The sequence below is a fragment of the Bidens hawaiensis genome, unplaced genomic scaffold, assembly GCF_021521415.1.
Source record: "Bidens hawaiensis isolate Kalapana, Puna unplaced genomic scaffold, B.hawaiensis_p1.1 tig00010770_1, whole genome shotgun sequence".
Lineage (NCBI taxonomy): Eukaryota > Viridiplantae > Streptophyta > Magnoliopsida > Asterales > Asteraceae > Bidens > Bidens hawaiensis.
Window position 1 is genome coordinate 627009 of NW_027491826.1, and position 15824 is coordinate 642832.

The 15824-nt window shown below is 36.6% G+C and overlaps 1 protein-coding gene across 1 annotated transcript; it reads left to right on the forward strand.

The window, feature by feature from the left end:
* The first annotated feature begins 4148 nt into the window (after nt 1-4148).
* LOC143536262 (uncharacterized) lies at nt 4149-5402 on the forward strand. The gene has a single exon (XM_077030293.1). It carries the CDS (start codon nt 4149-4151, stop codon nt 5400-5402), a length of 1254 nt encoding a protein of 417 aa, XP_076886408.1.
* The last annotated feature ends 10422 nt before the right edge of the window (nt 5403-15824 follow it).

Below are 15824 nucleotides of genomic sequence, written 5' to 3' on the forward strand. Positions count from 1 at the left end.
AACACAAATTTTTTTCTATGCAATTATCTTCATCCCAAATCAAAATTCACCAGTTTATAAACTTTTCTTTCTTAAACTCTATATTTCTCACACCAAATTCCCTATAAAACCTAATCTATTGATTCTCCCACTTCTATATACAACCAATTTTTCGGGCCCGGCCGACAAGCCGAAGACGGTGCGGAGGAAGAGGTGGTTATGAGTGTGATTCTGCTCGCGACAACTTATATGAATTCTATTAGCTCTCCTCCACCCCTGGTTTCGAAAAGAACATATATCGAACGAGACCGTATTTGCGCCAACGATCGTTTGATGGCGGATTATTTCAATGACTCGTCGAGATACAAGAACCCGAATACTTTTAGGCGTCGCTTTCGGATATCTAAAAATTTATTTATGCGCATTACCAAAGATTTAGAGCGTGAGCTTGATTACTTTAAGCAAAAACCGGACAGTCGATGGACGCTAGGATTCACAACTATTCAGAAGGTTACGTCAGCCATACGCGTGATCACCTACGGAAACACGTCCGAAATTAACGACGAGTATTTAAAGATGGCCGATAAAACAATTCGAGACACCTTGGAGTATTTTTGTTACGGTACATAATTATATCACTTGTTTACTCTATAATTTGTTTTTAATTAATTATTTTATAAATTGTTTTTAATTTACTACTAAATATAGGAATATTAAAACTATATGGACCACATTATCTAAGAGAGCCAAACTGGAACGATCTACGACGTTTTTACGAGGCACATACAAGCATGCATGGTTTACCCAGCACAATCGGGTGTGTAGATTGTATGCATTGGGAATGAGCTAATTGTCCAACTGCATGGCGAGGCCAATATACACGAGGTGTCCAAAATGGACCAATGGTCAGCCTTCAAGCTAATTGTCCAAATTGGATATATACATATATCTCGATATGTGTAAGATATAAAATTAGTTTTTCAAATAAACGAACTGGCTCGAGTATTTAACGAGCTGAACTCAAGAACGAATTGATATAACTCGCTAAAACGTAAAACATATGAAACATATATTGAATAACTCTTAATATATTATAGACAAAATATAACTAAAAACCCTATTACACATAACTTATGTTTTTTAATTAACCCTAACTCGGTTGAATCTTATATTATAATATCTAATCATAACTCTGTTTATATATAATAACCTTAACTTGCTAGCTTGGCAATTACAATTACAAAGCAATTAGGAAATATATTGTAATTATATAACATAACCAACTATAAATTACTTGTCAATGTTGATTTCTCAAGTTCAATTCACCGACTTTTAACTTGGAGTCCAAAATTACCAACACAAACTCGAGCTCAACTTGGTTTATAATTGGGCCGAGCCAACTCAACTTGTTTGTAAACGAGCTGAGCCTCAGGCTCCACTCGGCTTAACTCGTTTAGAGACGTAGCCACATCATATTAGAAAGGAATATTTATTGTATAAGAAACTGAAATACAACTTAGCCAATTTATATATTAAATGAAGTACATGTTATGATGATACCAAGCACATGGCAGAATGCAATAATATTTGAATTGTCGTGTTTCTATGAGGAAATACAGTTTCCTATAGTCTACGAGGTGAATTTTATTTTCTTAATGAACTATAATATCAATCTCCAATCTCCATACATACACTAAGAAACTATATTTATATTGATTTATCTACAAATCTACAATAAACCAATATGTAGTGATGGGATCTAATAGACCTTAAATTTAACTTATCTTGCGTACCGTATGTTAGATATACCCGTTACACGATGTTCTTATGATGATATTGCCCCATCCCGTCCATGATGCGTGTATGGCATGCGTGTACAATTTCCATGAGTAACATATATGTACGGTGTGTGTAGGGGTGTACACGGACCGGACCGGACTGGACCGAACGGGAGCATGTCCATGTCCGTCCATATATTAAGTTTTTTACGGACAAACGGACGGTTCACAAACACTCAACAACGAAAGTTCATGTCCGTGTCCATCCATTAAGAAATTGAGTTTGTCCGTGTCCGTCCGTTAAGTTTTTGACGGACAAACGGACGGTTCACAAACACTCTACCGAACGAAAATTCATGTCCGCGTCCGTCCAATAAGAAATTGAGTTTGTCCGTGTCCGTCCGTTAAGTTTTTGACGGACAAACGGACGGTTCACAAACACTCTACCGAACGAAAATTCATGTCCGCGTCCGTCCATTAAGAAATTGAGTTTGTCTGTGTCCGTCCGTTAATATTATAAACGGACGTTAACGAACAACAATGGACAAACGGACATTAATGTACAAACGAACATGAGAACATAAATGGACAGCGAACACTAATAAACAAATATAAACGGTTACATATTAATTCAAAACATATACTTCTTATGCAAATTTGGAATTACATCATATAATATCTTAATATACTTAACATATATTAAATATTACCATTAAGTGGATCACTATAAGAGATATCTATCATATGTAGCAATACAAAAGTGAAATTAATAACACTAGAAATTCCACAATTAAATTACAATACTGGATAGATCTAAACACTTACAATACCGGACGGACATTATCGGACGTAATCAGACGAACATTACCAGACATTCCCAAACACTATCGAACGGACTTGGCCCTTGATTTTGCGAGTCAAACGTTCCACAATTTTATTAACTTAAAATATTAGAATTTGTTAGTAATTAGGATTTGGATATGTTTGATTTGGAATGAAATCCAAAAGCGACTTGATCCGGTCCATTTTATGGACACACAAGCTAATAAAGATCACATCATATAATTATATTATTTTTAGCTTCACACGAAACATTCTTTACCTAGTTATTGTGTGGCCAATATCCCTAATACGTCTAAATAGTTGAGGTGAAACACTAAAAGACTTTATGTAATAAAAAAAAGTTTTTTGTTCAAGTCTCACATGTGACATAAAATATGTGTTTTCAAGTTGGGTCAAAAGAGTTTTCTCATCTATGGGTTTCCTCCCAAGTCCTGAGGGTAAAATGAAGATGATCGGATGAATCAGTGGCTCATTAATAATCCAAATTGTTTTTAGAGAAAACCTAGTTATTAGGTCATTAATTCGTATGTATATATCTTTATATGTTATTACAACATGTAATATAGAAGAAAACTCACCTTTTCAAGCTTTTTATAAGCATTATACAAAATGTTACATGCATGTAAAATGAAGAGTTTCTCATTATTTTTGATTTTCTTTTGTACATGTCCATATAAATTTTTCACCATCGAAAATACTGGCCTAGGCTGATTGTCCGGTTCGCACTACCCTAACCGGCCATGCAAGGGCGGAGATAGGTAGAAGGCCGGGGTGTCCCCCGTCCCCTGTGAAAAAATTTTTTTAGTGTTAATATACCGAAAAATTCCCGACCGGCCCCTGTAAAATTTTGACCCCGTACCCTGTGAAATTTTGAAGCCGAACCCTGTATAATTTCAAGATGACCCCCATGAGATTTTGAGACTAACCGTATTAAAAAATACAATGAAAATTGTATAAATATAATTATATAAACGTTATACACTTATACAAACAATATTTCTATTAATACCAATAAGCCCGTTAGTTTAATATCTAATCCAATTTTAAGCAGAATATCCAACTCAAACCCTACTCATTTTTTTAGCCCAATACCCAATCCTATTTCTAAATTAATATTTTCTTTTAACCCTTTACCAGTTTACCGCCTGATGAATGGCCATTCCAAACAACAGACTCTGAAGAACAATTGAATAGAACAAACATAATCAGTCACACCCTTGATCTCGTCTCTCTGTCCCTGAGTCCCTCTGATCGGCCGGCGTCGGCCTCTCTCGGCCAAACAACCATCCAGCAACACAGCCTCTGCGGACCGCCGGACCTGGGCTCTGCCGCCTCCTCTGACTCAATTTCCGAGATAAGGTATAACATAAATACATAATACATTTAATTTATGTCTAATTTAGTTAGGCTTTAAGATTTTTAGGTTAATGATGTTTATATTATGTTAAAAAAATGGGGGAATTTTGTGATTTTAGGTTAATAGTTTGATTACTTGCTAAGTTTGTTGTATTTTTGATCTTATAGGAAGAAAGAAAAATGAATCCGATAATGGAGAGATTTCTTAAACAAAAAGGAAATCAAGGATCGTCTTCTAAGACTCCCGAGTTTGTTGAATTGGATGATCTTCCTTCGGACCCCGCCGATAGAAAACCGATCTCTAGTTATAACGTGAATCAACGAGATGCAATAAGAAGAACATATCTACTAAGAGGACCATGTCAACCAAGCGGCGTGGCATTTCCATATAGAATGATCGGTAATGATTCAAGACGTTTTCCGGTTAGTTGGTATACTAATTTTAAGGGGTGGTTAGAGTATTGTATAAAAAACAATCGCGTTTATTGCTTACATTGCTACTTGTTCAAGGATCAAGTTAGAAATCTCCAAGAAGCTTTCATTAGCGAGGGGTTTAACGGCTGGACTAGACAAGATAAAGTTCATCGTCATCAAGGGGATTTTAATAGTTTTCATAATAAAGCCTTTAAAATGGGTGAAGGTTTGCTTAACCAAGATCAATCGCTACCAACTTTTGTTGATAAAAAGAGTGAGAAGGAAAAGTCCAATTATCGACTTAGATTAGGTGCCTCTACTAGTGTTACAAAAAGACTAGCGAAGGTAGGGGCACCATTTCGTGGTCATGATGAATCAACAGATTCATTAAATAAAGGGCTTTTCTTGGAAGTTTTAGAATTATTGGGAGAACAAAACGAAGAGCTTGGCAATGTTATTTTAGGTAATGCACCCGCGAATAGCCAAATGACAAGTCCAACAATTCAACAAGATCTTAAACATTGCTTTGCTCAAGAGGTATTAAAACAAATTTTTGAAGATCTTGGTGAAGATTATTTCTCTTTGTTAGTTGATGAATCATGTGATGTATCCAACAAGGAACAAATGTCCGTGGTTATTCGATATGTGGATAAATATGGGGTGGTTAAGGAAAGGTTTATTGGGCTTGTTCATGTCTTGGAGACGTCGGCGTTAACTCTCAAATCCGCTATTGATGATTTATTTAGTCGACATGGACTTAGTTTGGGCAAGATTAGAGGCCAAGGTTATGATGGCGCAAGTAATATGTCGGGTGAGTTCAATGGGTTAAGGGCTTTAATTTTAAAAGAAAATGTTTCGGCTTTTTATATACATTGTTTTGCTCACCAACTTCAACTTGTTGTTGTGGGTGTTGCGAACAAACATAAGCCTATTTGGAGATTTTTTGAAACGGTTGCATCTATAGCAAATGTCGTTTGCGCATCTAGCAAACGACAAGATAAGCTTCGAGAAAGTAAAAAAAAAAACACTTGAAAGGTGTCTTGGTTACCGGAAGTGGGTTGAATCAAGAGCTATCTCTTACAAGGCCCGGAGATACACGTTGGAATTCCCACTATAAAACACTTGATCGTTTGGTTACTTTATATCCAATGATCATGGATGTGCTTAAATATGTTGAAGAAACGGGTAAGACGAAAGCTATCATGAGCTAAGCGCAAGGACATCAATTGGAAATGAAAAAATACGACTTTGTATTTTACTTGCACTTGATGTTGCATATTCTAGACGTCACAAACTCATTGTCTCAATGTCTTCAAAGAAAAGAACAAGATTTGGTGAACGCAAGTTCATTGGTTTCTTCAACTAAGCGGCAACTTGAAGACTTTAGGTTGGAGGGGTATAACAAGTTTGTGGAGAAGGTTAGCTCTTTTTGTGAAAAACATGATATTCTAGAGGTAAAGATGGATGATGACTACATTAACATACTAACGCCAAGAAAAAAGACAAACATGAAAAATCGCCACTATTATGAGTATGATTGCTTCAATGCGGTTCTAGATTTGCAAATCCAAGAGTTTGGGGACCGTTTTAACAAGGTAACATCCGACTTACTTGTTTCTTTGAGTTGTTTAACTCTTTGTGATAATTTTCGGGCATTTTCTATTCCAAAAATATTGCAATTAGTCGAGTTATACCCATATGATTTTGATGAAAGTGATAAAAGAAGACTCCCGGTTGAACTCGCGACATACATCGATAATTTGAAAGGAGATAAACGATTTGAAAACTTGAATGGTTTAGCAAGTCTTGTTCAATTGATGGTTCAAACAAAGAAACACCATTCATTTGCATTGCTGTATCGTTTATTAAAGTTAGCTCTCGTACTACCCGTCGCAACCGCAACCGTTGAAAGATCATTTTCGGCGATGAAGTATGTGAAGTCTGATTTGCGTAATCGAATGGGTGATGAAAATTTAAGCGATAGTTGTATTTGTTACATTGAGAAAGACTTGCTTATCAATGTTAAAGTAGATGATGTAATGGTTAGATTTCAAAAGATGAAAACTCGTAGAGAACAACTTTGATGTATTTGACTTTGTTATCTAATATTTTGTTTGGTAATCCTTTTTATATATATATATATTCGACCCGACCCGACCCGATTCGACCCGACCCGATTTGACCCGACAGTTGTATTAGTACCGACCATAAAAATTCCCGACCCCTATGAGAAAATTTCCTGGATCCGCCACTGTGGCCATGCAATGAATATACACTTCTTAGCGGCTCGTTTACGTTCAAATCTAACCATTTGTAGTGCTTCTTTCCAGTTTCCACACGAACACTAAAAAGAGTCAAACTTGTTTTCTTTTTTATTTGGATAAAAGAATATTAATGTAGGAAACTCGGTTTCATATTTGGAAGGAGATATGAACATGTGTTGCTGAATCCCACCGCATTTTGCAAATTATTGTATTTTATAGCGTAGAACCTTGAAGTAATCTACAATATGCAGTTTTCGTCCAACACTTTTTAGCTTGACATTTCACGTTAGTGACATGTTTTAACATCAGGCCCTTTGATTAACGTTTTGTGTTTAGCTCATGGAATTTAGTTAGGATACCGGTCTAAAAGTTATATAATTTCCTAGGTGTTCGTGTCATGTAACGGGAAACACAAAAAATGATAATCACATGAAATGGTAGCTTTTTTTCAATTAAAAAAAACGCTATATCAATATTATACTCAATTTTGTCAGTCGTTTTTTATTCCTGTTATTACGAGAGAAATCAAATGAAAATAATATATAAATATATTATTACTAGCTTTTAGCCCGCGTTTTCCGCGGGTTACTTTTAGTTTTTTTTATTTGATTGTTTATCTGTCTTGTAATGGGATAATTTTAAACACGAACTAAGCTGTTAACATTAGATCCCAAAACAATGGTTGATTTAATCATTTGTAATTATATATATTTGTAACTAATTGTTTTAGTTTAATTTATTACAAGGAAGTCAGTTATATCCATTTAGAATAAATATATATACTTGAACATATTTTGATCCATTTATGTTCGTTTAAGTTCATTATTGAATAAAACATAAAATGATTTGTCTATTTAATGCTTTTATATTTGTTCGTTTACCTTTGTACAATTAACTTAGTTTATGTTCATGTAGAACGTAAACGAACACGGATGTTCATATTTTAAGCGAACTAACATGTTTTTCCCCCGCTCTGCAAGTTGTTGAATCTTTTGGATGAGCGTTTTCTGATACGGACTTTAAACAATATTAAAAACAAAAAAATAACAGTGTCAATACAGTATTAGTAAGTATACGCCTTGCTTGCGGTGCGCGCATATAATGTATATATGTGTGAACCCTCGGGTGGGCAAAAGTAAAATTGCACTAATTTTGACGTTATTTTACTAATCTCGTGAAAATAACGTTAAAAGTGGCGGAAGGTTAATCAGGCATCATGTGGTGGCGTTGATAGCCGAAAGACAAGGGCACATGCACCAATCAGCCGGTGTCCCGATGATTGAGTGCTATGTGCCTTATGTCCAAGGCTTGATGCAAAACTACTATCGAGTCGGGGGTCTCACCGGAAGCAGCCTCTATATCCCTATGGGATAGAGGTAAGGCTGTCTACATCTTACCCTCCTCAGACCCTACCATAGCATTGCTATTGGTGGGATATACTGAGTACGATGATGATGATTATAAATATGTAATCATTCTAATGAGATGTACATTTCTTAATTGATATTTTGGACTATAAGTTGCGCAGCCTTCCCAAGGTAGATATGGTCCTTACCATAAGCATGCACAATTGCTTCCTAAACACGCTGCCAAAACTTGACATTTAAAAAAATGTAAAATACTGTTGTAAAATAAAGATTGTGACTGAATAAAAAGGGAGCATCTTATAGACTTATTATGTTGGAGCTTACAGCAGCACCAGAAAAACGACTGAATATATTGCGGGTTTCTGGAGTTGATTTCAGAAGAATATCATATATCTTCTTTGCTTCCAAGTATTCAGTTCCTACTTAAAACAAAATAATATTATTTAGCAAGAATCGAACACCTTGTGGGCGTCAAAAAACTCATCTTCATTATGATTGTAACTACACTACTACAGATCCTCTTCAATTCATTAAAATTGAACCTTGGTTATTTAAAATCAATAGAGATCATAAACTTCAAACAAATCATTATAGCGAACAAAGATCCTTAAAATTATCAAGAAATCTCTTACGAGGTATAGCAAATCTTAGAGATCATATATATTTATTTAAGTTTTTAATATTTAATAAGTTTTAAAATTTTAATTATTATCATTAATTGTTTTTGTGACTATTTGAAGTCAATTAATATAAATCATAATTCTTAAGAGCAAAATGGTAAGACTTGCTGTTATTTTTCAAAGCACAAAAATGTTAAAATCAAGTTACAGTTGGTGGTGATCTTGATAAAGCTAGACACACAAAATAACATAATTGTATTACTCCATCTATGTTTACCACTTATGTGTCATTCACATTTGAGTGGCAATTGAACCTCTATCTACAACTCCAGAAACTCTAATTAACCAATTGCTACCAAAGATACCCTTGTTAATGCCTAAGCCAACGATATGTAGAACATTTATATTATTCCATCCAGTTTCCATCATCGAAGATAACACTGCTTATAAATTTCATAGTTGAATGCAAAAGCACATCTTGATCTTTTTTATCTCTTAGATAACCTTTGGCCCGTTTAACTACAAATTGGCTATGAACATGTCATACTAACATATACCTCTGCAAGAAACAAAAACTTTTAAATAATAGGGTAAAACCAAACACTTGAATCCCAATTATTAATGTTTACCATTTAAATTGAAGAATGTTATCTCCTTGAACAAAGACATAAGATAATATACTATATAGTTCTAGATCTAATGGCTGCTTCCATACATCAAATTCTATAGCATTACAATTATCGTTACACATATAAACAAATATTGAAAACTTTTTTAAGAAACAAATTATGTGCAATGTATATTTTTAAAATATATTTTTAAGTATAATAAGCTGGTATAATAAGCTAATCTTACCACTTAAGTTATCGGAATCTGGCTCTAATCAACTGTTGTCATCAAACTATTATGAATCGATTGTTTGTTATTAATTTATGTTTTTCGTTGATTACTAATAACAACCAAAGCATGGCCGATTGAATACGATTAAGGTTTGAGTTAGTTTTACGCTTCTTTTGAATTGTTTTATAAAGTTATGTTGGTTTGTTATTTGATTATTTGTGTTATAAACAAAGAAGAATATGTTGTTTGAAATTTAACATCGTAGTTTTAATTATTATTATTATTTTTTTGTGTGTTTTTTTTGTTTATTTTCTAGGATACTCGAAACCCGATTAACCCAACCCGAGAAAGCACGAACCCGAAAAACCCAAACCCCAAAAACTCGTGAGATTTGGGTTAGGTTTCAAATCAAGATTTAAAACTTTGTATCGAATTTCGTAAAAACAAACATGAATAACACGAACCCGAAAAAACCCTAACTTCTAATACACTTTCTTTTATATAAATTTTATAATATCTTTAATGAATCCACAGTATAGATTAAACTAGTGTGGCTTATTTGGTAGGTGTTCTTATTTTTCAGGAAAATTTTTTTAAAATAGGAAGAACTTAAATGATAAAATAGATTTTAGGAGAGAGAAAAGCTTTATTATAAAAATAGGAGATTTGTCATTTGAAATGGCGGATGTCAACAAACAAGTAGGTCCTGTCAGATCTTGTCTGGTGAGGTGGACGATTACTAGGTGTTCCGCCATTTAATTTTTTTAAAATAGGAAGAACTTAAATGATAAAATAGATTTTAGGAGATAGAAAAGCTTTATTATAAAAATAGGAGATTTGTCATTTGAAATGGCGGATGTCAACAAACAAGTAGGTCCTGTCAGATCTTGTCTGGTGAGGTGGACGATTACTAGGTGTTCCGCCATTTCAAATGGCGGATCACGAATTTTTTATTCGTGTTCCGCCATTTGAAATGGCGATGTCAGTTTTGGGATCCGCCACTTTGACTAGCAGGTCACAATTTCCAAAGTAGGCTACCCCTATGTGTAAAAGTGTGTTTTGATGGACATCCGCCATTTGAAATGGAAGATGTCATTTTGACATCCGCCATTTTAAATGACGGATGTGAATAGTGTTTTTATGAGTGATTTGACAACACACCAATTCTTTTACTTTTTTATTATTCACTTATTTTCTAATATAAAAACATTTTTTTTATCGCACCACCAGTTCACGTATTTACTTTGCCATTTGTGTGTTGGTGTTGTGTTTGTGAGATGTATGGTATATTGTGAGACTATTTATAAGGTTTCAATATACGAATTATTTATTGTGACAAAGTTGACAATGTCACCAATTCTAATACTAGCTGTGGATTTTAGAAGAATGATTCTCCAAACTATTTCTTGGTGGTGTTTAATTGGATACATGAGTTTTCTACGTGTATTAATGTTACACATATAATGATTAAACTAATATAGTCACTAACGTTTTATTATTCAATTATTCACTTATTTACTTTTTATAATTTAAAAAAAGTGTTTTTAGATTAGAAAATAAGTGAATAATAAAAAGTAAAAGAACTGACGTGTTGTCAAATCACTCAGAAAAACACTATTCACATCCGCCATTTGAAATGACGGATGTCAAGATGACATATTCCATTTCAAATGGCGGATGTCCATCAAAATACACTTTTACACATAGGGGTAGCCTACTTTAGAAATTGTGACCTGCCAGTCAAAGTGGCGGATCACCAAAACTGACATCCGCCATTTCAAATGGCGGAACACGAATAAGTAATCGTCCACCTCACCAGACAAGATCTGACAGGACCTACTTGTTTGTTGACATCCGCCATTTCAAATGACGGATCTCCTATTTTTATAATAAAACTTTTCTCTCTCCTAAAATCCATTTTATCATTTAAGTTCTTTCTATTTTAGAAATATTTTCTATTTTTCAGTGGAAGGTCCCGATGGGTTCTAAGTCAATCATCGTATCTATCTATATCTATATTAAAACATTTCTTTTCATAAATAACATGTTTTCTCATAATTTCTTGTTACTAAAATAATTTAAAATTAAATTAAAAAATTAATTCCCTAAATAACACGCATTCTCATAATTTTTTGCTAAACAAAATTAAATTAAAATAAGCACCCTCATCGGTTCTATCGATTCCACATATATTTCACACCAATTTCATGCAAAACCCTAATTTTCTAAAACACTATCTACGTCTTCTTTAATCTAATGTTCTCTTCATCGAAAAATCAACAATCATCATCGGTTCCTTCTTCGCAACATGTATTTTCAATCTTCACAAACCCGTTTTCTAATTCGATGAGTAGTTACTTCAATTTATAAGGTAACTTTTTAAGAACAAATTGATTCAGTTTGGATTTTTTGGTTGATGAAATTCGGAACTTTAATATGTATTAGCTCGATTGTAATTTACAATAGAGGTGCTAAACTGAGCCAATTCATGCGGGTTGGGTTAAAATGGGTACTTTTTGTATGATGTGAATCTCGTGGCTTGACCTAAGACACTTTCTAACTTATACATATAGATAAAACTGGAAACCGACACCTAGTTTCCGCCTTTGAAGCTCTTTAGAATTTTATTATTGACCTGCCAACTCTTTAAGGTAATAGCATAGTTTTTTTTTCTTTTTTTAATATTTTGATTTTTGTATTTTTCAACTGAATGCATAGGTTTATCTCCATGATAGTAGTCGTTTCGCAAGTGCTGAGCCATTAAGTACTGAAATAAAGTACTGAAATAAGAAGCCTAAAATGATTAAGAGACTCTGAACCAGTAAGTGTCGCAATAAGTGTTGTTTGGTCAGACCTCTGAATGATGGTATATAATGACTGTTTTACCCCTCCAAACTTGTTTGTTGTGAATGAAATATATATATATATATATATATATAGTCGAGCTCATTATAACCAACTAAAATACATTTTAAAACAAACTTTCGTTATAACCAACCAAAATACATTTTACAACAAATACATTATACTCCCTTCATCAAGAGTTCTTGACCTCAAGAACTAAAAATATATAAAAAAAGAACCATAAAGATTTGGCAATGTAATCTATGACAACAAACATCTAATATGGTGAAAATGTTTAGAATGTTTTAAGAGCTACTTAATTGTTTATTTCAATTCTCGTGCAAATCATTCGCTAAACATTACCGGGACCCGAATTAAAAGGCCAGTAGCAACCAAATTCCATAAGGAGGAACATTAGTTTCTTGCTTAGAGAATGATCAGTTGAAATAATCCCTTTCATCTCATTCAAAATCGCCATGTTACATCTTGAACCACACTCTGATCCTTACAAACTTTATTAGCGGTATCTTTCTCACACGTATCATCACAAAACTCACTACTTCCTCCTTTGAGCGACGCTTTTCTTTCCAATTTTTTATAAAAAAAAATTAATTGCATCATCTAAACATAGAGGCAAGTAATCACTTTCTTTCTTTTCTATGCCTTCCACTTCATATCCATTTACATCAAATGACCAGATATTCAATGTGTGTCGAAGCACGAAATGAATCTTACCTGATCCATGACGATGTTTCCACGGATTTTCGAGATGAACGAATCACGTCTTGATCTTCTTCTTCTGCGGCTGCGCCTGTGACCTGCAATGTTGAGACCTGCCATGGTTTCGGGGGTGTGGAGGTGACTGCTAAGATATCCTGAGGATTTCTTGTTCACAGACACAAAAAGTGGTGGTGGCTCTTATTGAGCATGACCTCTAATAAGGAGGTGGAGACCTCCTTATATAGAGAGTCTCATGGCCACCATCATGGTACCCTAATGGGCCTAGCCCAATTAGGGTTACCTCCACAAAACCCCCTCAGCCCAATAACATTGTATTAGTCCATGTAATAAAATAAGCCAAACATAATAGATTTAGGGTCGTAGAACCGGGTTTTAGTACCATACCCCTACAAGCCCCCCAAGTCCAGTGTTGCTCCTGGGCGCGCAAACGTCTAGGTGGAGCGCTGGACTTTATAAGGTGTGAGGCGGTTTTTTCCCTTTTCTTTGGCCTTGTCTTTATTGTCTGAGTTTTGGGAGGTTTTCCCCATGATGGTGACAAGCTGTAAAAATAATGAAGCTTGCGCGTGAGGCGGCTTACGAGCTGTAATAATAGAGCCTGCGCGAGAGGCGACTTGCGAGCTATGAGAATAATAATGCCTGCGCACGAGAGGCGACTTACGAGCTAAGAATAATAAAGTCTGCACGCGAGAGGCGTCTTACGAGCTGAGAATGATATAGCCTGCGCGTGAGGCGCCTTATGAGCTATGAGAATAGTAAAGCCTGCGCGCGAGAGGCGACTTACGAGCTAAGAATAATAAAGCCTGCGCGCGAGAGGCGTCTTACGAGCTGAGAATGATATAGCCTGCGCGTGAGGCGCCTTACGAGCTATGAGAATAGTAAAGCCTGCGCGCGAGAGGCGACTTACGAGCTAAGAATAATAAAGCCTGCGCGCGAGAGGCGTCTTACGAGCTGAGAATGATATAGCCTGCGCGTGAGGCGCCTTACGAGCTATGAGAATAGTAAAGCCTGCGCGCGAGAGGCGACTTACGAGCTAAGAATAATAAAGCCTGCGCGCGAGAGGCGTCTTACGAGCTGAGAATAATAAAGCCTGCGCGCGAGGGGCGTCTTACGAGCTGTAGCATAATAAAGCCTGCGCGTGAGGCGTCTTACGAGCTAAGAATAATAAAGCCTGCGCGCGAGAGGCGTCTTACGAGCTGTAGCATAATAAAGCCTGCGCGTGAGGCGTCTTACGAGCTAAGAATAATAAAGCCTGCGCGCGAGAGGCGTCTTACGAGCTGTAGCATAGTAAAGCCTGCGCGTGAGGCGTCTTACGAGCTAAGAATAATAAAGCCTGCGCGCGAGAGGCGTCTTACGAGCTGTAGCATAATAAAGCCTGCGCGTGAGGCGTCTTACGAGCTAAGAATAATAAAGCCTGCGCGCGAGAGGCGTCTTACGAGCTGTGAATATAAAAGCTTGCGCGTGAGGCGTCTTATGAGCTTTGAGAATAATAATTGAGCTGGCGCGTGAAGCGACTTACGAGCTGTAAGAATAACAATAGCTTGCGCGCGAGGCGTCTTATGAGCTGTGTGAATAATAAAAGCCTGCACGTGAGGCGACTTACGGGCTGTAAGAATAACAACAGCTTGCGCGCGAGGCGTCTTATGAGCTGTGTGAATATAAAAGCCTGCGCGTGAGGCGACTTACGAGCTACTTTATGTCCCGCGCCACGTGCAGATGTTGCATGCGCGTGCGCGTAGACTTTGGTTTTGTGTTATGCGCCACGCGCAGATGTTGCGTGCGCGTGCGTGTAGACTGTGACATGTGTGAGCATGTGATGCGTAAGCATGTGTAATAGGCGTGAGCATATGTGATGCGTGAGCATATGGTATGAGGATTCCCAACCCTTAAGTTTGGCGCGTAGCCATATGGGATATTATGAGGATTCCAAACCTTGAAGTTTGGCGCGTAGCCATATGGGATATTATGAGGATTCCCAACCTTGAAGTTTGGCGCGTAGCCATATGGGATATTAGGAGGATTCCCAACCTTGGCGCGTAGCCATATGGGATATTAGGAGGATTCCCAACCTTGAAGTTTGGCGCGTAGCCATATGGGATATTATGAGGATTCCCAACCTTGAAGTTTGGCGCGTAGCCATATGGGATATTATGAGGATTCCCAACCTTGAAGTTTGGCGCGTAGCCATATGGGATATTAGGAGGATTCCCAACCTTGGCGCGTAGCCATATGGGATATTAGGAGGATTCCCAACCTTGGCGCGTAGCCATATGGGATATTAGGAGGATTCCCAACCTTGAAGTTTGGCGCGTAGCCATATGGGATATTATGAGGATTCCCAACCTTGAAGTTTGGCGCGTAGCCATATGGGATATTAGGAGGATTCCCAACCTTGAAGTTTGGCGCGTAGCCTGATGCGCGCATGCACGGCGATAGAGTGGTGACTCGTGAGTGCGCGTGCATGGCGTAGGTCTCTTGCGCAAAACCCAGATGGTGGTTTCCGCGGCGGCACATGCACGGCTGCGGAGTGAGAATCCACGGGCGTGCGTACATGGCGGCGGAAGTCTGGTAATTTCTGGATCTGCAATTTTAGAGTCAGATCTGCAACTTTAGACCTAAAATCCAGGTCTGTAATCTAGACCTAGATCTGTAAATCAGATCTGGACAGATCTGAAGCCCGGAGCAGATTTAAAACCATCACAGATCCGGAGACCTGATCATTCGAATCAGGCCGTTTCTTCTTGCTCAGATCTGGAAGCCTCTTTTTAGATCTATGGATCT